The sequence below is a fragment of the Camelus ferus genome, chromosome 36, assembly GCF_009834535.1.
Source record: "Camelus ferus isolate YT-003-E chromosome 36, BCGSAC_Cfer_1.0, whole genome shotgun sequence".
NCBI lineage: Eukaryota > Metazoa > Chordata > Mammalia > Artiodactyla > Camelidae > Camelus > Camelus ferus.
The window spans coordinates 17,816,935-17,840,415 of NC_045731.1; the positions used below are offsets into that span (position 1 = coordinate 17,816,935).

General features: G+C 36.5%; 1 protein-coding gene and 1 pseudogene across 1 annotated transcript; both read left to right on the top strand.

Annotated features, from left to right (window-relative positions):
• Window positions 1-4,848: 4,848 nt before the first annotated feature.
• Window positions 4,849-6,096, top strand: LOC116656671 (olfactory receptor 4C46-like). Its single transcript, XM_032474236.1, is given in 2 exon segments — window positions 4,849-5,710; window positions 5,713-6,096. Coding segments are annotated over 2 exon segments (924 nt in total). The 5' UTR covers window positions 4,849-5,076; the 3' UTR covers window positions 6,003-6,096.
• A 10,899-nt stretch (window positions 6,097-16,995) lies between these two features.
• On the top strand, window positions 16,996-17,925 carry LOC102507728 (annotated as a pseudogene).
• Window positions 17,926-23,481: the final 5,556 nt, after the last annotated feature.

Here is a 23,481-nt window from a genome sequence, read left to right on the forward strand (position 1 = left end):
ACTTCTTCTCTTTACATCTTTGCCAATTGCCTTTTCCTAAATTACTTATTTAGCAAGCATATTATGGTTATGAAAACATGATGGAGAGTAAGAACACCATCTTCAGCATCAAGAGATATGGGTTTTATTTCACATTATGCCATCTTTTTTTTTTTGATAACCTTAAACAGCCTCCCCTATTTGTACAAGTAGTTTGGGTAAGTTGGAAGGTGTTTCCACGTTCTGTGATTTGGCCTGAACCAATATGTTTATTGCCATAAATATAGTTATTTTTGTTTCTACTTCAATTGGAGGTAAAATTGGAAGAGTTATGAGACCACAGTCCACCTCCCAAAACTTTTCTGTTTCTGGTAAACAACTTCAGAGATGTTCTTCTGTGATAAAATTGTCTCTGGATTGGACTAACACAGCATGAACTCTGCTCTTGTGTGCTTTGTTATATTGAGAACATGTTCCTCTACTTAGTGAAATGTCATCAAAACACTTTGGCAGATATCTTGTTTTTGTGAAATTAGTCCCTGAACCTATCAAGGTTAATCCATTCCTCACCTAATTTCTGATCAACTGTGGTAAAATCTATATAAACTTTCTTCTGCTTTCTTTCTGATTTACTCTTCAAGTTTGAGAATCTGTGGTGCTGTCTCTTCAGAGTTTACAACACTCTGGCCTTGGATTTGTATTCTGGGTACAGACTTTCCTGGTATAGCTCCAGGAACTCCTTTTTTGAAAAATTATTTTCCTGGACAATGTTCACTGCTTTAAACCTATCTCTGTTCTCCTTCCAAGCTTTGCTTCTCTAGGGCTTGGGGAGATACACTAGACAGGGGTTGGGTTTCTAAAGCAATCTCTCTGCCCAAAACTGTAGCTATTTAAGTAGAGGATGGAAGGACACTTAATGGGCCATTGCAAATGGATGTCAAGCTTTTATGAGGTTGGAATGATGATTGTCTGTACCTGCTAATTCTTTTATCTGACTCTGGCTTTCATTCCAGAGTTGAAAGAAAAATTCAAGTTGAAAGACATTCTCATGATGACACTTCAGGAAAATCCATACTCCCCATAGTTTTATAGATGGTTTCAGACCCTCATTCATACAATCTTCAGCATCTAACATTACAAGTATTATTTTTGGCACTATAATATTAAAGTGTCTAGTCAAACCAGGTTTACTAATGTGGTTTCAGTTTTCTTAAACTCTTTCCCTTGGTGACACATGCTGCTCACAGTGACCACATTCTTTGGAGCCAATCCAGAGTTATGTACAATTTTTTTTCTTATTATTAATTCAAGCATATTGGAACATGGTGATTTAGTGTGGTTCTGTATAGGAATATCCATAAGTTGAATTGGACTGAATCTATTTTTAAAATAATTTCAAATATCAATTTTGTTTATTTTAGTAGATAATTGTAATAGGCCTTACAATTGGTGGCAGCATAAGAGTATCAGGACACTTGAGTCACAAAACTATAAATGAAACATAAGAATCCTGGCCCAGAATTTAGTGGCCTGGCTTCTTATTTCCCCACCACAAATGGTGTTCATTTTCCTGTTGTAATATAAACTTGCTGTAAATTGTGAGTATTGATGCTTATTTTTTTTCTATTCCATAGAAATATTATGAGATTAAGTTTAAATAATTGAAATAAATGCATTCCACCATCTCTGAATGTAATTGAAGGATGCAATTATTTTCATCATTGTCATTATCATATCATCTCAGTTGCAGAATGAGACAAGTCCAACTACTTTGAAAATTGCTGTGAACTTTATTAGGCATAAAGTGCTAATATTATAATAAGGTTCATAATTGTCACTTAATGTACGTCTGAAAACAATATTTAAAGCTGTGATTAGCGTTAATTGTAGATCAATTGAAATATAGAATACATTCATGAAAATGTTTAAATCAGATAGTTAACCACCCAAATTTTTAATTCATACAATAGGCAAGAGTCAACCTCCATATTATACACATTTGTTATCAAATACTTAAACTTAGAAATGGTAAACATTTTTTTATCATAGTGTTTTGTCTTCATGTAGGCTTAATGAGGAGTTCAAAATTAAAGACGAATGCTACAATAATTCTATTGTGAAGTTCTCATGTTGCTGACAAGACCTCCTAATGATGGTGAAAGACCCCTGAGGTCCAATCAGCCACAGCTAAGAAACTTCACCAAACTGGCCTGCAAACAGGATATGTGGTAGCACTTTTAAGGCTCAAGAGAAATAATTTATCTAAAGGTAAATCAGCAAAGACTGATTGTAACTGAGCTAGTTGGCATTTTTCATTTTACTACTTTACTTCTTTCTTGGTGAACTAACAGCTACCTGGGACCCTGGCCATGGAGCTATGTTAGACAACTTCATAGGTAAGATCTCCTTTTCCCCAAGAAACCACATAATCATAGATTTTCAAGTTTAAATGAATCTTACAAATTATATAATCACTGTCATCCTCATCAATCTGAGATTTTAACCCCTCTTCAACTTGCAAAACATCAAGAAAGATCGACCCATCTACAATACCACCAACTTTGAACAAAAAATACTTGGATTTATTTTCTCAGTGATATGTATTTAAATTAGTTATAGGAATAATATAGTTAGAATTAAATTAGTTATAATAATTATATACTGCAAATTTGCATCATTTTTTCCTACTTAATAATACAATGTAAGTATATCCTATGATATTACACAATTTTTAAAACACTTCTGTTAAAAACTACACATCAATCAAAGAGATGCACTATATTTTAATTATCCATCTTTCCAATGTTGAACAGTCCATGTAGTTTCTAAATTTTCCACAGGTTTTAATAATTGTGTTGAATACATTTATAAATAATTATTTTTATGTTTTAAGAATATTTTTGTTTAGGGTTTATTTCTAGAAAGTGTATTGTGGAGCCAAAGATAAAAGAAAAAATTAATTTTTATTTCTTTAGTTATTTCTAAACTGATTTTATTAATTATGTCTAATTCTTACTATATGTATAATATACTCTCTTCTGACCTATAGGGTAAGTCAACCAGAGAATAAGGGAATGCAATGAAGCTGATGCACTTTGTTTTCACATATGGATACATTTTCCAGCTTGGGAAATTAAAAAATAAAGCTCTTTTAAAAAGGCAAATGAACTCATATATAAAACAGAAACTGACTCACAGACATAGAATACAGACTTGTGGTTGCCGGGGGAGGGGTGGGAAGGGATAAACTAAGAGTTTGAGATTCACAGATACTGACTGGCATATACAAAATAGATAAACAACTTTATACTGTATAGTGCAGGGAAATATATTCAATATCTTGTAGTAGGTCATGGTGAATAAGAATATGAAAATGAATACATGTTTATTCATGTATGACTGAAGAATTTTGCTATACACCAGAAATTGACACAACATTGTAAACTAGCTATAACTCAATTAAAAAAAATAAATTGAAAATTAAATATCTTTGTAATGAAAAGACATATTTTAGGCAGAATACATCTTATTTTGTTTATGTTTCCTCTTTTCTTTGGGAAATTTATGTCCCTAAATGTCCTCATTCTATTAGTAATGCAGTGTCCTGTAACCAGGAATGATGGAAGATGGATGCTGTGGAAAGATGGGAGAAGTAGGCATGAGAATGCCTGTAGCAGAAACATAAAGGGGTGGGAAGGTCACTCACATCATGGAGGGATGGGTTGCTGCTGTTTGGTAATGAAATTTCAGTCACTAAGGACATTTAACAAGGACACTTCTCATGAGTGTGTAAAAAAACATACATTAATATATATAGTAAGTATCCAATAAATATTTTTTGAATGAGTGAATTTGACATAGGCATTTAAAGTAATAGATTTTGCATGTGTCAGGATTATGTGTGTACATGTGTAAATATCTAGTGCATTACCTACCTCTCCACCTTATCTAGCAGATTATTTCTTTTTGTTCTCCACATTAAATTTTTATTTTTAGAATTTTGAAAATAGGGATTTTTTTCCTTGATAGATCCTTGTGTGTTGAACACCTATGCAAGAGTTTTTCTTTTTAAATCAAAAATATGAAAACTCAAAATTTACCAAATATGACTATGTTAAATTATATGTGGAACAAATTTTGAAGAATAAAAACTATTGATTTGCAAACACTATAATTACCTAGAAAGTAAAATGATCCACTAATATATTCTTTCTTAGAGGCAATTAATATTTCATATTTACCCTATAAGTGTATTTGAAAATGTTAAACTGGAATACAGATTACTTTCAAATGTTTATTTATGTTTCTCATAAAGTAGAGAGTGTGATAAACAGAGCAGGAGGACGAGAACACTTGAATTCATTGTAGGTTTATGGTCTGGGGAAGCAGGTGTATTATTACCCATGGAGAGTGACAATTCACCAAGCTTCACTCATAACCTAGTGAGTTTCAGGCAGTGCAGACATTATTCCAGGCACTGTGGTAGGTGCAGTGAATACCTTATGTGTTCTGGTAGGTACCAAGGAGAGTGAGTTGCCAATGACATAATACATTTCCCAAAAGTACCTGCTTATGGTAGATATTTATTGATGATATCTTTCTTTCCACAGTTAAAGTGAGGATTCAAATATAAATTCTCATGGAAGAGGAAATACCTCTTACGTGTGTGCAGCAGCTTTCAGGTTACAATATACACCTGAGAATTACAATTTGCAAGCCCACAGACACAGAGGAGGAATCAAAACCATGGAACACAGAGATGACTTAGCAGAGTCACATGGAGCTGGAACAAGAAAGAGAATCCAGATATTGTGTAGACAGCCTAGGATTTTCTCAGTAAATTACTGACCAAATGTTGCCCTATAGATGTTTTACAGGTGACAGGTACGAGGTGTCTGAAGAGATGGGAACATCATGGAGGACGTAAGAGAGAACTGAAACAAGCACTGAGGCAGGAGTGTCAGGGACATGATCCACAGGTACAGTGACTGCTTTTTCTTTTACCAAAAATTTCAGATCACAATTCTTTCATGATTAATAAGTATCATTCCCTATTCTTTTAGATAATTGAGTCCCCAGGAAGGTGTAACTTGCTGAATGGATCTCCTCATGCCTTCCAACAACGTGACTGAGTTTGTTCTCTTGGGAATCACGCAGAATCCACACTTGCAGAAAATACTGTTTATTGTCTTTTTGCTCATTTTCTTATTTACAGTGTTGGCCAATCTGCTCATGGTCATCACCATCTCCCTCAGCCCTGTACTTTCAGCTCCCATGTACTTCTTTCTCCCCTACTTGTCCTTCATAGATGTCCTCTTCAGCTCTGTCACAACTCCTAAAATGCTCATTGACCTACTGTACCAGAGGGGAACCATCTCCTGGGGTGGCTGCATGACTCAGCTTTTTGTGGAACATTTCCTAGGAGGATCAGAGATCATCATCCTGGTTGTCATGGCCTATGACCACTACATGGCAATCTGCAAGCCTCTTCAGTACATGACCATCATGCAACAGTGGCTCTGCCAGTTCCTGGTGGTGGTGGCCTGGCTTGGGGGGATCCTACATGCCACTGTGCAGTTTGTTTTTGCATTTGACTTGACCTTCTGTGGTCCCAATGTCATTGACCACTTCAGGTGTGATTTCTTCTCACTGTTGAAACTTCCCTGCAGCGACACCTACAGGCTTGGGGTGGTAATGACTGCTAACAGTGGGGGCATGTTCTTACTCATTTTTTTATGCTACTCATCTCCTACATAGTCATCCTGAGCTCCCTGAAATCCCACGGCTCTGAAGGACGGCACAAGGCCCTCTCAACATGTGGCTCCCAATTTACACTTATGATACTCTTTTTTGTCCCATGTATATTCACCTACGCACGTCCTGTGGCCACCTATCCTGTGGACAAGTTGGTAACTATGTTCTTTGCAATCCTCACTCCTATGTTAAATGCTATCATTTACACAGTGAGAAACATTGAGGTGAAAAATGCCATGAGGAGTTTGTTGAAGAGGAGAGTAACTTAGGCTGTTCATGATGCCAAGAAACTCATGATTTATATACATGGGAGGGTTATACATGTTGTAAATTGTGAAAAAAAATAAGAAATTTTGCAGTCACTGACAGAAAAAAATGGCTCAGAGACTAAATTTTGTTGAGTATTTTATTTTGACGAGACACTCATTAGGCATTTTGATGACTTGTAATGCACTTTACCAAAGTTTTAATGTTCATGTTCATAGCTTCAGAATAACCAATGGTAAAAACAACAATAAACTGCTAGTTTGATTGTAGAATATATTTTACTCCAGAGTCTTACTGCTACTTTGCCAAATTTTTCATATATGTTTGTTGGATGAAATTGGCTTTTCCATAGCACCTTCATCTCAGAACTCTTGTTTTTGGTTATTCTTGGCAAAGTAAGTAAGGAATAGAAATTCTTAGATAGGTACGTGGGGAAGAGACAGTTGTTTGAAGGAGTCACTGCTGATTTTTTCCCCTTGCACTATGCATTTACCAAAAGCAAAAAGGGAGACCTCACAAAAGGAGGAAAGAATAATTCAAAATCTCTCTCTCCTTTCTATCTTTTCATAGCACAACAAATAAACCAGAAATTACAGATTCCTATTAATTTGGTTTTAAATTCTTAAGCATCCCTATGGCTCACAATTTTTCTTGACTATAAAGAAAATGTTTACTTTTGTGATATTAAGACTTCAGGAGCCATGTGAAACAAAAAGTGTAAACTTACTTTCATTCAATTAAACAAAAAGGTATATATTTTGGTTTCAAAGCTATTAGTCTATAGGTCTGATACATACTTTTACACTAAATGAACACCTTATTATCTATCAGACATCTTCACTTCAGTTGATTCATCCATGCACTAAACTGGTAATTCCATTATTAGGGTCCCGTTTTACAGAGAAGCAAATTGAAGCCAAGAGAATTTTACTAATTACTTGCATCACATCACACATGCTTACCCTATAAATTGTGCCAGAAACTATTACACTGAAATGCACCTTCCTTTCAAAGGTTTTAGCTACAAAATTCCAGTTAGGTCTTTAAAACTCAGTCTTACTTTCAATGAATCACAATTGTATCTGGTATGTTTCTGTTTATAGATAAGAAAAGTTATATATATATTAAAAGTCTTAATGATTCACTTTGACCTTCCAGAAAATGTTGTCAAACTTGTTGTAGCCTTGTCTCATCTGTAGGTATTAATTTCAGCACTACAAGTTTTTCCTCTTTTTGAAATTTTGACTTATGTCACTTCACTTTTACAAAAGATCAACATTAATATGGTAACAAAAAAGTTTTAAAGCAAACAACCCCTACTGATTTCTTTCAGTCAGTGGAAACAAGTCCTAATGTTGGCCTTCATTAAAGCAAAGTGGCTCAAGCGAACTTTTGGAAGGTGAGGGATACCTGCAACTCTACTCTATACATGTGGAGAATATTAGATCATTCCGTATTATTACATAACTCTTTATAAATTAGACTTTCTCTGATTGCAACACTCCAACTCATGTTATTTCTCACAAATGTACCTTCACAAACTTGCTGGTCAAATGGAGCTACTTCTTTCCATAATTTGACAATACAATAAAGCCAGAGCATGGTACTGGGGCAACTGTGTTTACTAAAATGTGCATGGCTGTCTCAAATTCATAAGAAACAGAACATTTTCTCCAAAATCTAAGCCTGGAAGATGATATAGTCATCATTTCATCTATAAAATGATCAAGTTTACAATTGCTGGTGGGAACTAACCATTTCAACAGAATCTAGACTAAATGACATGTAGTTCATTTTGTCCTTATGACTCTTAGGTAGGAGATGAGAGTAATCCAGGTGTAAGGATAGGTAAAGTATTGAGTAACAGTCATTTTTACTCTAGGACCAAACAGAGGAATTGAAGAGGGAAACTAAGGCCAATGATTGTGTCTTAGAGGCTATAACAAGGGCTCACTGAAGGGGAGCAAGGGGGCTGAGATTACTGAGGCAAAATTATACATTGTCAAAAGCAAACTTGGAAGATACAAGAACTGAAGGACAAAATGTAAGACTTTCTGGAGTTCTCAGTTGTTTAAGTCTTGCTAATTTGTGAGTAAGTTTAAGCCCTGTTAAGATGTTTCTTTACACTCACCATCAAAAATCTCTCCTGAGGACAAACTGCTATCTGATTATTTCCGATTCTTTAAAGAAAAAACCTAGAAGGAAGTAAGTATGTTTCTTCTGAAATTAATGAGATGAGTATTGTTTGGATATGTTGTGTCAGGATACTTTGGTTTAATCTGGACTTTTAATTTAGTGAAAATATTAGGCATTAGTTGAAGGGAATGAGCTAATTATTGTTGAAGGCCAACCATGAGGCATACATTTTGATAGGTTCTTTACATACTTTAATTTTCTTAATATAGCAAAGGTATCATTAGCGAGGTTTTTACTCCATTTCATACAAGAAGTAAATAAGACTCAATGAAGATAAGTAACAGTATCATCTTTCAGACTTTGTTTCCTCACTCTTCCTACTTCACGTTATTCCTTGATACTGAAGTGGGAGGAAAGCGTGCAGGGCACAACCACTGAAGGAATGACACAGCACTTGAGGATGGGACAAACTGGTTAGAATGAAGATGGTGGAAGATTCAACTTCCAGTAGACCTTGAGCCTAATTGCATGCCCACAGGCACCATGACAATTTTTAGGCCGACCATAAAAGGTCAAAAAGTGGGTGGGGGGGTGTGTCCTGGAAATCCTCACCCCTTCCCCAAAGTAGTTGGAATAATCCTCCTATTTATTAGCATATGAAAATACCGAGTCCTTGAAACCTAACAAGTCTGCACCTCGTGGTCGCTGTCTCTCTTGCCTTCTGAGACGGCCCGCACTCTGTCTATGGACTGTGTACCTACTTTCACTTTAAACTAAACACCCCACACCCTTCATCTTCTCTCCCTTTCTGAGACGGCCCACATTCTGCCTATGGAGTGTGTATCTCCTAAGCTGTTTTCCCTTCAGAATTGAGACAGACCCCACACTCTGTGGAGTGTGTATCTCTCTAAATAAACTTGCTTTCACTTTGCCATGCTTTGCTCTCGAATTCTTTCCTGTGCAAGGGAAGAACGTATTCACCCACAACAGTGTCATGATGTAAAAACACCAAAGCTCGGATCTGATCTTGGCTACACTGTGAAGATTGCTGTTGGGTGTTCTTCCCTTATTTATTTATTTATGTTTATGGGGGCTGGGTGAGGGGGTTTCTTCTCTTTAGCTACATGTCAACTTCCATTTAACAGGATACTTGCACTCTCTTGACTTCTCTCATGTCAGCCAAAAGCCATGTAATGATCTCATTTGTGCAGATATACTACCCTTCGTGGGCATCATGAAAAGTGGGATGTAACAGGCTCAAGAAATGAAATTCAAATGGTTGAATTTCAAAGGAAGTGACACTTGGGTGAAAGAGATATTTGGAGGAAAGGTGAGCCACTCAATCATCGAGGAGACTGATCCTCTATTTGGGACTGAGGGTAGCACCTTCAACAGCTGAATAGGTGCTATTTCCCTTGGGCTTTTCCCCTTGTTGTCCCATTCTGTTAGCATTTATTACTGGGAAAGTGGCTCCATGGCCAGTTCAGCTTAGGAAATTTTGACTTATTGAACCAAAAAAGACTGTTCAGTGCCTATAATGGAAGAGAATTGTAGGAGCTGGGTATACAAGGTAAAATTATACAAACAGGGTTGTATTTTGTGTGGAAAGTAAATTCCAGTAGGGAGTAGATGGGTAATAATCAGGTAAACAAAAAAAGAAAAAACAAAAATATAATTTTGCTAGTAATGGATTTGATAAATGAGAAGCCTTGGGTATAGATTTGTGTAGTTGAAGCACCACAGAATTTCAGTATGGTCAAAATTTAAATAAGCACATTAAACCCCTTCTATTTTTTTAAATGTTTGTTTTTTAAAACGTGCATTTGACGGGAGTGCTATTTCTCCCAAGTAGGTAAAAATTGTTTGGGGGGGTATGAATATTTTTTTACTGTATATGTATTTATATATAATACACAGATATAAATAAATCATAAAAATAAGTTGTACGTTTGTAGCATTACTATTTTAGAGGGTGAAGTGACTAAGGGTCTAAATGCCAAAAAAAAGCACCTTTGTGGGGCAATAGTGGAAAAACAGTTGAGGAATATTGCCTTGAACCTTGTCTGAATAATTACATTAGCATATGGGGTAACTTAGAATCTTAGTAAGGGCAATCTAAACAAAGAGGTTGGCCAGTCACCTGTGAGGATCATATTCAGTAAAACTGGAAGAGTCTTCCTTCTCCAGGGACTTCCCAGAGTGTACGGTCAAATATATTAATGACCCAGTTGTAATCTATGAAGGGTATTATTAAGTGTACGGTATTGGTACTTTTACTTTTAAAGGTAGAAATGAATGAAGGCTATAACCCCAAATATTTCTAAGTTGAAAACAAATCATTTGATAATACTAATTCTTTTGCAGTGAGAAAAGATTTAGTTATTTTTCTGGCTAAGAAACATTTTAAAATCCTTTATTATGGCAACTGTCCTGCAGTTAGATGTGACACAATTTTAATAATAGCCTTGAGAGATGTAGACAGCACCAGATTGGGTGACAGAAAAATTCAGTTCTGGTACCAGCTAGGTGGCCAAAAACAAGTCCTACTGACATTTTCATTTGTTAATACAGGGAGATGGATCATCGTGTGGCCATTCTTCTATTGAAAAAGAGAGTTTAGTTGTGGAAAAAATAAGTGAACTTTTAATACCTTGATCTGGCTTTGAGCTGGTAGAGCATTGGGTTGGCATGTCTCCAGTGAAGCTCTGCCCCTGGGAGAAGTGGATCATCACAGGGACAGATGGACATTCACTGGTATGATGATTAGTGCCTCGGTCAGCAGAGACACAGCCTCAGAGGGATGCAGGTGAAATGATGCAAGTCTGCACATGTTGAAATCCTGTGTCATTTGAAAATTCTTCAAAAATAGTAGAAATCCTGGTTGTGTCAAAATAACTTCCCACTAAGTATTTGGATGATTTGTTTCCAGTGTAAGTCCCGATTTACTCACTTCAGTGTTAGGAATTGCTAAGTTGAAATGCTAATGTATTATGAGTCCTACCTTTTTTGTACATAAAACTTTGTATGAGTACATCCTTGATGAGGTGAGGCCTTTGGTTACCCTGACTTGATTCTAGAAAATTTACTTTTACAATCTCTGCCTCACACTTACAGGGACCATGAGGTGGCTGGTTTTAGAGGTCACAGAGACCACATCAGACTGAGTTGTGGAGGTGATTTTAGAAATGTTTTGAGTATTAAACATGATATTATTAATTTGAAGTACTATTTTGAAATCACTGAAATAATTGAATCACTTGTATACATGCACAACTATATTTTAAATGTGCTACTAGATCACCTGTTTTTTCTGTATAAACAAATTTTAGCCTCAAGATGGAGAGCTTTGAGCTATCGACAGTCTTTAGCTTAATTTACATTCCTCTTGGTTGGCATTATGGAAATTTAAGTGTTTACCTTTTGGACTCTATCCAGATTATGAGATTAGTAAATAAGTGTTTGTTTATGTTTCAGAGATGATATGTTAGGAAAAGGAGGAACAGGAGTAGCTGGAATGTATAGGACACTTCAAGACAGATTTTATGTTTCCCACTTTTTCAGCAATTTTCTCTGTATATGTATTATATAAGTAATATATATAATAATAATATATATAGTATATATTTCTGTGTTCCTCTGGTACCAACTTCCTTTAACTTTATTCTTTCACTAATCAGTTTTGGAAAGACTTTCTGTTTTGGTCAGTATATATTTATTATAGTTATTTAATGAAACTAATACATTGAACTAAATATATATGTGCATGCATATATGTATATACATGTAAGTCAGTGCTATGGGTGATGCATTAGGTTGCTCAGGAATTAAGCTTGTTCCCTTTGGAAGCATTCCAAGACAGAATTAATTTTTATATCTACAAATGCATATTAATTTTTTTCCAGGGAAAGTTCTACTGTAGATAATTCCATGTCTATTCATCTTTCAAGGAAATCACAGTGAGTTAGGAAGACTAACTGACTGAAATAAGCCTGCAAAGCCCTGCACTAGAGACAGTCTTAGTGATGCACATGCTCAGTGCACAGGCCTTGTGAGCAGCACAAGGCCCTACTGCTCCTTAAAAATGACAACACAGGGACACTCCCTAAATACACTGCTGTCACCCTCCTGCTATCCAGGATTTTACTGAATAAATCATCTAGCTCCATAAGAAATTTAGACACAAGAAACACAATCAACTCTAAAGTTGTCTCCTTGGATTCAAATCCAGTATTTATTACTTGCTAACTGTATATTCTTAAGCACATTAATTATTTTGCTTCATCTCAGCCATACTGTATGTCTCATCATAGCTAATTGTGAAGATGAAGTGAGAAAACATGTATAAAATATTAGAAAAATTTCTAATACATAAGCTATACTAAATAATATATTATTGTTGTTAGTTTGAGTTAGACACTTAGATATGTGTATAGATTATATATCTCTATATAGATATTGCATTGCATTTAATTTAGCTTTATCTGGAGGCCAACATTCATTTTTTATCTCACAGTGAAATTCTGTGAATGAATGATTAAATGAATGTAAATTAAAATGATTTAAATTTTTACCTCATTTTTAAAAAAAGTATATATTCAATGTTGATAATATTTAGTGTCTGTAAGGCTGTGGGGAAAATTACTCTTTAATACACAATTTATGGGAATGAAAGATGCTTCAGGATGTTGAGAGCAGTGTTACAGGATCTACCAAATTTAAATCTATGCATATTTGTTTTGTTTGGTGATGACATAGATTTCTCCAACAGAAATATTCAAACAAGCAAGTAGTGATTTCTGTAAGTTATGTTCATTGTAACCCTGTGTATAAGGCAAACTATTAGAATAAATTTTGAGCAAACATGGACTTATTAAAGGAATCATGTGGTAACCATAAAATAGGAATGATATGTAGCAATTAAAACGAAGGAAAAATCATAAGTACTGACAAATAGTGCCCGTACAAAGTGCAACTAGAATTTCAAATGCATTAGTATATACTTATGTACTTTGACATAGAGTAAAACACATACATGACTGCGTATATACCTACATACAAATGCAATCTCTAAGGAGCATTTACTAAGTTGTTAATAAAGGGTTGAATGAGAATGAGCACTTATGGTTGGGAGAGGTTCTTGGACTTTAAATTTCTGTCACTCTATCTACCTATATAAACTATGTTCCTTGGGTCCATTTTAAATTTACTTTAAATTTTTATACAAGTATATTATTTTTATTTGAACTATTCTACTTTTTGTTAAAATTGTGTTTTAGAGAACAAGTTTGGAAGAATTTTCTCTTAAAGTCAGTTTAAAAAGCTATATGATTGCCAAGTGTGGAGGAGTCATTGGACTGATATCCTGCTGGCCATGGAGCATTTAATGCAAACATATGTAAACACATGGTCCATAGGCAAGGGACCTGTTTTAAAATAGTTTGTGGTCTGTATCATCCTCCTCTTGCTGGGAAAAGAAATAAGGAAGCTGGTCTAAGCATTTTATGTTTAGAAAATCACTTATTCTTTACAACAAAATTGCACAATAGGTGTCTTTTTTTTTTAATTTTACAGAGAATAAAAGTGAGGCACAGAGAGGTTGTCTGACTTATTATAAGTACTCAGAACACAGAAGTAACTCTAATGTGAAAATTCAAAAATTTACACAGATTTCTTTAGGATTATAGCTCTTACTACCCATCCCTAACTGAACTCCAGTCTGGCTGGGTGCATCTACTCAAGACACTTCATACCCGGGATTAATGGGGGGGTGGGAATGGGACTAAGTTTTATGAGAAACACAAAACGTGCCAGGCCATTATACTACTTAATAAACATTTAAACGAATATAAGTTCACATTCTTATTACATTTTACTGTTTATAAGGTTGAATATTAAAATTTAAGCTATAATTCTAGGAACTTAATGTTTAATACCACAACTCTGAAAAGCAACTGAGATTTAGGGGAATAAATAACTTCTGGTTAATTATATCCCTGGAAGGTCCATAATGAAACCCAGGTTTTCTGATGTCAAAAGTCCCTGAATTTTGACTCTACACCGTGTTTCCCCTTCTTTCTTCATGCCTTTTTTGTATAGTTGTCCTTCTTGTTCAGTTTCTAAATTTACAAATTTCTAATATTCTCAATGCTCGTGTCAAGGATTAGCTCACTTCATCTTTTTTGAAGTTTGTAGATCATACTGATATTTTCCCTTCTGGAACTTATTTTGTACGTGCATTGTTTCAGGAGTGCTCATGCAAGTCTTGTCTCCCTCTTTATGGAGAAGGCATTGCCTTGAATCTTTTGCATTAATATACATGCTATGAAACAGAAATATATACAGTCTAGGTAATAATTAGACAATTGATGAAATGTAATTCCTCACTTCTTTATATGAGCACTCTTTTGAGCAATGGCATTTCACAGGAACACTGGAAGGAAACAGACAACATCACAAAGAGGATTTGAAGGCAGTGATTCAACATTCAACTGGGAGTCCAGGTATGGTCCAGCTCTTGGTTTTGGCTAAAACATGTCTAGGGATAAAAATGGTAAAGATGGAAGATGCGAAATGGGATTCTGAACCTCACTGTCAGAGGAATGGCAGCCAGGCTTCTGAGAACCGTACTTGGTTCTGGAGACATAGGCTAGCACCAGTTTGCTTGGGTGCCAGTGGCTCAGTGAAATTTTCTTTAAATGAATTCAATTTCATGGATTTATATAAATTTAATTAAATAATTGGTATGCACACAGCACACCATTCAAAATTTTGTGGATAGAGAATCAATTATCTATCCCTAAACATCCACATAAGGAGTTAAAACTGATATGAAAATTGTCCTTGAAAATACCCTGATTTTTTGAGAATATGTCCTTTTTCTTCCCATAGGGCTATTAACTTTTTTTCTTTTTTTTTAATTCTTGGCCTGGATATGGGAGAGGTTGGAGTTAATCTAAACTGCAGATTTGCAAAGTGTCCTGGAAAATATATCCTTTGTTTAATAAGAGAAATGAGTCTAAGAATGGGTCTTTGAGTGTTGAGAAGTTTCTTAGAGAACCTGTAGTTTACATCCCCATTTAAAGCAATGATCTCAACTACATTCTCATCAAGGGACAGACAGCCTCTGCTTAAGTATCCCAAGCAAAGAGAACTTTGCTACTGAACCAGTTCTTTTACCACATCATTTGACTTTAATATCACTTGTATTTAGCCAGTTGAGACTATTGTTCACTATTCATTGGTGTAGTGTAACACTTAGAATTTGTGATTCAAAATGAGATTACCTGGATTTGTAATCTCCACATATTTCAGAAGAGAAGCATAATGTGTCTGAGCTTTATTGTCCTCATCCTCAAGGTAAAATTTGTGACAGTACCCATCCCATGTGTGATAAAAAGATGTAATAATGCAAATAGCAGACCAAGCAACTTGCTGGTACATAGGGAGTACAAAATAGATGAGTCATGTTTTATTGCTTTTTTCACTATTATTTAGAATCCTTTGTTTCATCTGGGTGTGGCTCTACACACACACAAAAAAATGGAATAAATGATTGACACTGATTCAAGCTTATCTGCAAGGATGGTGTTGGACAAGTTGGATCTGGGTCTTCCTGGAGCAGAGAAAGAGATTTAAGGTATTTTTTTTCAATTTTGCATATCTGGAAAATAATTAGAATCTTGAAAACTTAGTTAAAGGTTATAACTTGTAGTTTCAGGATTGGATTATATTTATAAATAAAACATGGTCTTTATTGTAGAATTATCATTGGATTTCTCACTGAATTTTATTATATAACTATTGAATGAAATAAGCACTAGGAAGCATATATTTATCTCAGTGGAATGTTGTGATATTGAAGTTATTAAATGATCAGTATCTATTCCACACCAAGCACTCATCATAAAAGAAGCAATATCACTTGTTATTGGTGTTGATTTTGATTCAGGAAAAGCTGGACTTGAACTTGGCTTCAATATTTACTACCTGTGGGTATGTGGTTTCATTTTTTTCATGACTTTTTGACTCAGTGTCATCTCTAAAATGAAGAAACTGTCTCACAGAATATTCCATTGCTTGGTACAGAGTAGGGATTTATTGAATATTCACAGTAATAATAATATTCCAATTTGAGGGGAAGAAATATAGATGGAAAGAGTACAGTTCTTAATAAGTGAAGAGTCCTTGGGCTACAACCTATCTGTCTTGTAAGATCTTCAATGAGCATATTTTAGGTGATTGATAATTATATGAAATACATAAATGAAATAAGATGAATTTTTCCAAGTTCTTGGTTATTAGGTGTGTCTAGTGATAATTAAGGTCAGATCATTAGCTTGGGGTTCTTGAAGGACAGTGTCTGAGAGAAGGGCTTGAGTGTAGGTGGTTCATTTTGGAAAACAGAAGGGAGGTAGTGAATGGGGGAGAGTGAAACAGGGAAGGAAAGATAGTGAATCTAAGATTGTAGTAAGTTGCTTACCGTTTATCCACTGGCTCCTCCTACTAAAGATCTAGGATTTCCTTGAGATATATTAATTATTCATATTATCAGGTATGTGTTTGCACCAGAGTGATGAAGAATGGTCTTCTAAATGTCTCAAGCAACAAGTGTCAGGAAGGATAGCTAGATATAAACTGGAGATAGAAGATTTTGGATGGATTAGTAGGATCAAGCTGGTCTCAGGATATAATTTTTATCAGCTGGTTGTTGAATTGGTGTCCAGGTAAAAAGATAGGACATGACGGGTATGAGACAGAGTGCAAAAGAATGTCCAAAACTTTCAGTTATACCTAATTAAAAATAACATTCTTTGTAGATTTTCCAGCTCAGACTGATAAGTTTACGTCAGTCCACAGTAAATGGAGAATCCCAACAACGTGACTGAATTCATCCTTTTGGGCATTACAAAGAATCCAGAGCTGAGGAAAATACTCTCTTCTGTGTTTCTAATCATGTATGTGTCCCATCTTGGGAAACCTCCTCATTGTGGTAACCGTGGTCACAGATCAGAGTCTGAGATCACCTATGTATTTTTTCCTTTCCTCCTTGTTCCTCATGGATGCCACCTAATCTTCTGTCATTGCCCCCAAGATGATTGTGGACTCCCTCTCTGAGAGCACTGTCATCTCCCTCAAAGGCTGCATGACCCAGCTCTTTGCAGAGCACTTCTTTGGTGGAGTGGGAATCATCCTTCTCATTGCCATGGCCTATGACCGCTACGTGGCCATCTGTAAGCTGCTGCACTACATGATCATCATGAGGCCTCGGGTGTGCTGCCTGTTGCTGGGAGGGGCCTTGCTGGTGGGATTTTTCCACGCAGTTATACAGCTTCTCTTCATGTATCAAATCCCCTTCTGTGGCCCCAGTGTCATAGACAACTTTATGTGTGATTTGTTTCCATTGTTGAAACTGGCCTGCATGGACACCCACATCCTGGGCCTCTTAGTCATCCTCAAAAATGGGGTGATGTGTGTGTCCATCTTTCTTATCCTCATCACCTCCTATGTGGTCACCCTCTGCTCCCTAAAGACCTGCAGCTCTGAAGGACGGCGTAAAGCTCTCTCCACCTGTGGCTCCCACCTCACGGTGGTCGTCTTGTTCTTTGTGCCATGCATTTTCTTGTACATGAGACCTGTGGTCACCTACCCCATAGACAAGGCAATGGCTGTGTCCTTTACCATTGTTGCACCTACGTTAAATCCATTGATCTACACCTTGAGGAACACAGAGGTGAAAAATGCCACGAGGAAACTGTGGATGAAGGAAGGGACCTTGTGTAGTCATTAACTTATAAGCTAGAACCAATCTTTTCTGAAGGACAATGAGATGTTACCCTCCCCATCCCAATTTATTCCAATCCTTTGAGGAGACAGCAGCCAATGACAGGTTTTAATCATGCGAGTCAGGTTAAGATCATGTTACTGCCCACATCTCCAGTACATTTCTCTGTCTCTGTCTCTCTCCTTTTTTAACCTGCTTTTTCAATAATTCAAGCATTTCTCAGTTCTAGATTTTGTTTTTCTTATGCAGCTTACTGCTGGAGTGCTCTTTTCCAGAGTTTTCACTTGCCTGTCCAAATCTCATTTTTTCCACTTTCAGTTGAACTTCAACCTTCTTAGATGAATCTTTCCTGATGACTTTCTCTAGCTCCCCTCAGTAATTCTCTTCATCTGGTTTTATCCTGAATATCAACAATCACAAACTAACCTAAGTTATTTGCTGCTTTCATTTTCTCTGTTTTCCCCACAAGGTGGTAATCCCTGTGAGGTCAGGGGTTATGTTTATTTGTTCATGCTAGGGTAGAATATTGCTGTTCTCCTAGTAGGTGCTTAATAAATAGTATTGAATGGATATAAATTTAAAAGTAGCTTAGCTTAGGGAGTAGACAAGATAGCAGAGCAGAATGATGCTCTTAGCTAACCTTCTCTCATGAATACTCCAAGAGAGACATCCAGGGACCCAACCATTTACTCAGAACACCTGCTGAACTTTGACAGAACATCACCTATTTCAAAAGACAAAATTTGTCACAAGTCTGGCAGGATAAAAAAAGAAGAACCAGGAAATTAGTGCACAACCTGTACCATGAGGAGGAAGAAGCAAAGGAGAAAAAGCGCTCTTATGCTGGGACTCCCCATCTCCAATGGAGAGGTCAGCAGGGACACAGGGGTAAGCTCTGAGGCTTGAATCTGTGCACAGCAGCCCTAAGTGAAACTGGAACAAAGGGCCCCTGTGACCCCCAACCCTCGATGCCAGCTGGCAGGTGTGGGCTGGGACAGGCTGCCTGAGACAGAGGAGTGGGGCTGACTGCACAGAGGCAGCCTGTACAGAGGCAGCCTCAGGTGCTGTGGCCTGGAGGGTATACAGAACAGAATAGTGTGTGTCACCCATTAAAAATAAAAGAAGAAACAAAGCAAGTAACACTACTAGGTGTACATTTTGGGGAGAAGCCGGGTGCGATGCAGCTGGGTCATAGCTTTGTCTCCGCAGACCTGCAGCAGCATTGCTGGCACGTTCTTGGGAGAAGAGATGCAGGGCTCATCCCAGGCCAGTGTAATCCACTGGTGTGCGGCTCCCAGGCTGAGGTGGGATTGAAACTTGAATCTGTACCCAGGGGCTCCTCAGCTTCATAGACAGGAATGAGATTTGTTTACAACCCCAAGGCAGAGGGGACCCCTTTGCTCTGCAGGTGCTTTTGTGGACCTGAGCCTCTAAGACAAATGAGCAAAGAGTGGAGTTCTGGCATGCCGTTGGGGAAAAGGCTGGTGTGGCCATTTACTGTGAGCCCACCTACATCTGCAGATGTGGCACTTGGGACAGCATTGACCTAGTGGCCCAACCTGAGGATCGCTGGAATGAGAGCGCAGGGGCTGTGCATTGGGGTGAGTGTAGGGGTGATGTTTGGTGCTGGGGGCAGCACTGACACAGTAGCACTAACATGTAGTCACTGAGGGCTGGGGGCACTACCAGTGCAGGACTCTAAGACTAGCAAGGTGCTGGAGCTGGTGCTGACCTGACAGAGCACCATGATCCAGGTGTGCCACCCAGAAGTCAGCAAAACTGCACTTGTAGCACTGAGAGCAGAGAACCTGGGGGACACTAGAGCAGAGCACTGACATTCCCGTGGTCAAAGCAGGGACAAAGGCAGAGTCAACAAAGAGTACTTAAAGCACTCAAACCCCACCAGCTATGCACCACAGCTCAGAAACAGGTCTGGAAGCCTCCATTCCACCAAAAGGGGGAAAGATCTGGCCCCTGTCAGAGCCATGAGAACCACAGAACAAAAAGGAGGCCCCACTCAATAAGCAGGGAAGGTTCTGGTCACCACAACACTGCCCACATCTACAATCAAGGGAATAACAGCCAACACACATGGAAGAAAGACATGGCAAACATCCATAGTAAAAACAAACCGCATTACAAAATTATTAGGTGTGCAGGCTACACAAGAATGCATCCTCCTTTAAAAAAACATTCTTTCATACACAAATCAATCAATGTGGTACACTATATCCACAAAAGAAAAGACAAAAGCCACATGATCATCTCATCTCAATAGATGCAGAAAAAGCATTTGATAAAATTCAACACCCATTTATGATTAAAAAAAGAAAAAAAACTTACCAAAGTGGGTATAGAGGGACCATATTTCAACATAATAAAAGCTGTTTATAACAAACCTACAGCCAGCATACTTAATGGTGAAAAACTGAAAGCCTTCTCACTAAAATCTGAAACAAGACAAGGATGCCCACTCTCACCACTTCTATTCAACATAGTCTTGGAAGTCCTAGTCACAGTAATCAGGCAAGAAAAATAAATAAAAGGAATTCAAATTATAAGAGAAGAGATAAAATTGTCACTATATGTGGATGATATGATACTATATGTAGAAAACTCTAAAGGCTCCACACAAAAACTATGAGACCTGATAAAATAATTTGGCAATACAGCAGGATGCAAGATTAACACACAATAATGAATTGTATTTCTTCACACAAACAATGAATTAGCAGGAAAAGAAAGTAAAGAAACAATTCCTTTTAAAATTGCATTCAATCAATAAAATATTTAGGCAATAAATATGACCAAGGAGGTGAAAGACTTATAAGAGGAGAAATACAAAACATAGATTAAGGAAATTAAAGTTGACTTAAAAAAATGGAAAGATATCCCATGCTCTTGGATTGGAAAATCAATATCATTAAAATGGCCATACTGTCCAAGGCAATCTACAGATTTAATGCAATACCTATCAAGTTACCCAGGGCATTTTTCACAGAACCGGAACAAACAATCCTAAAATTTATATGGAATCACAAAAGACCCAGAATTGACAAAGCAATATTGAAGAGAAAGAATTGAAGCTGGAATAACTCTACCAGACTCCAGACAATACTACAGAGCCACAGTAATCAAAACAGCATGATACTGTCAGAAAAAATGACCTATGGATCAATGGAACAGAATAGAGAGTCCAGAAATAAACCCACAGACCTATGGTCAATTAATATTTGACAAAGGAGACAAGAATATACAATGGAGAAGACAGTCTCTTTAGCAAGTTGTGTTGGGAAAACTAGATAGCAGCATGTAAATCAATGAAGTTAGAACACTCCCTCACACCATACACAAAACTAAAATCAAAATGGCTTAAAGACTTAAATATAAGACAAGACACGATAAATTTCCTAAAAGAAAACATAGGCAAAACATACTCTGACATAAATCTTAGCAATGTTCTCCTAAGCCAGTCTACCCAGGCAATAGAAATAAGAGCAAAAATAAACAAAAGGGACTTATACATTTATAAGCTTTTGCACAGCAAAAGAAACCATGAGCAAAACAAAATGACAACCTATGGAATGAGAGAAAATATTTGCAAATTATGCGACTGTCAAAGGCTTAATTTTCAGAATATGTAAATAGCTCATACCACTTAATAAAAAAAAAAAAATTCAAAAATGGGCAGAAGACCTAAACAAGCAGTTCTCCAGTGAAGAAGTACAAATGTCCTAGAGGCACATGGAAAATGCTCAATATAGCTACTTATCAGAGAAATGCAAATCAAAACTGCAACAAGGTATCACCTCACACCAGTCAGGATGGCCTTCTGAAGCATCACAAAGTAACTGAAAGTCAAAAGAACTTTAATTAGATTTTGACAGAAAGTTTGTCAACAACATCTGAAAGTTTCAAAACACTTAGTCAAATAGGATCGTAGGTCACTGTGAATATGTATTCACTTAACGAAGTGACAAAAGATTTCAAAAGCAAATGCAGACCACTCAGAGGCAAGGAAGTTCACACAATCTGTTATTCAAAAGCAGGATTTAAGTCAATTTAATCTGTCTACAGAGAGGAACCAAATCTAGCACCTGTACCAGCCTACTTTTAATTTAATAATCCAATCACCTAATTGAATTTAATCTAATTTCAGCCTGAAGAGGCACAAAATTCCTTTTTCAAATCTCCCTTTCTACAAACATTTCATAAATATCTATAGCCATTATTAGTGTCTCCCTTATGTCTCCATCCAGAAAAACAAAACAAAACAAAACAAAACAAAAAACTAGTTTTTGAATTAAGGTATACTTTTTTTTGACAAAAATGGATGTACATGTGTGTGTGTGTGTGTATATATATATATATATATATATATATATATATATATATATATAAAGGTATATATAGTGTTTTCTTTATCCATTCATTAGTGGATATTTTGGTTGTTTCCATGTCTTACTCATTATAAATAATGCTGCAGTAAACTTGAGAGTAGAGATAACTTAGCAGATTCCTGTTCTCATATTGTTGGATATATTTACAGACATGAGACTGTTGAACCATATGGTATTTTTATTTTTAATGTTTTTGAAAAGCTCCATTTTGTTCTGCATAGTTGCTGAACAAATTTATATTCACACAGAAGTATAGTAGGGTTCCATTTTCACTACACCCTCACCAAAATGTATTGTCTGCTATGTATCTCATATAGCCATCCTAATGAGTGTAAGATGATACCTCAGTTTAATTTTGATTTTCATTTCCCTGTTGATGAGTGATGTTGAGCAACTTCTCATGTCCATATTGGCCATTTGTATGAAAAGTACCTATTTATTTGAAAAATATCTATTCAAATTCTTTGCCCACTTTTATTATTTATTTTTGATGTTATTTAGTTGTAGTTCTTTATATATTTTAAATATTAACTTACTATGAAACATATGATTTGCAAATATTTTCTCCCATCCCATAGGTTACTTTTTCATCTTGTTGACTGTTTTCTTCAATGTGTAGAAACAGTGAGGATTTAGAGCTTGAGATCCCGGACTTCAACCTGATGTTATGATGGGATGAGACTTAAGATACCTGATAGCTTTTTCCTCTTCCCTCTTGGAGCCCTAAGCTGCCCTTTTACAAGTCTGACAACCACACTGGACAGACATTGTACATTGTCTTATATCACATGGAGAAGGAAAAAGACCCAGAAGAACCCAGTCTTGTAGCAATCCCTGCCAAGGAACCATTCATATAAGTGAAATAATCTTTGACCCTTCTTACAAGCCCAGCAATCAGCTGAATGCCAGAGAGTGACCTCAGTCCATGCCACATGGGACAGAAGAATTGTTTAGTCAAGTTCTGCCTAAATTCATATACTGTCAGATACAGACCAGTGAAAGGCAAAATAGCTCTATGTGTGGACAGATGCAGGCCTGTGTGTGAGCACATCAAATACATATACTTGTACATAAACAAATGCTTTCAGATAGGTAGTCAGATACTGATCTATGTGCCATCATATACACACCTATGTGTCTTCACATTTAGACACACACACACAA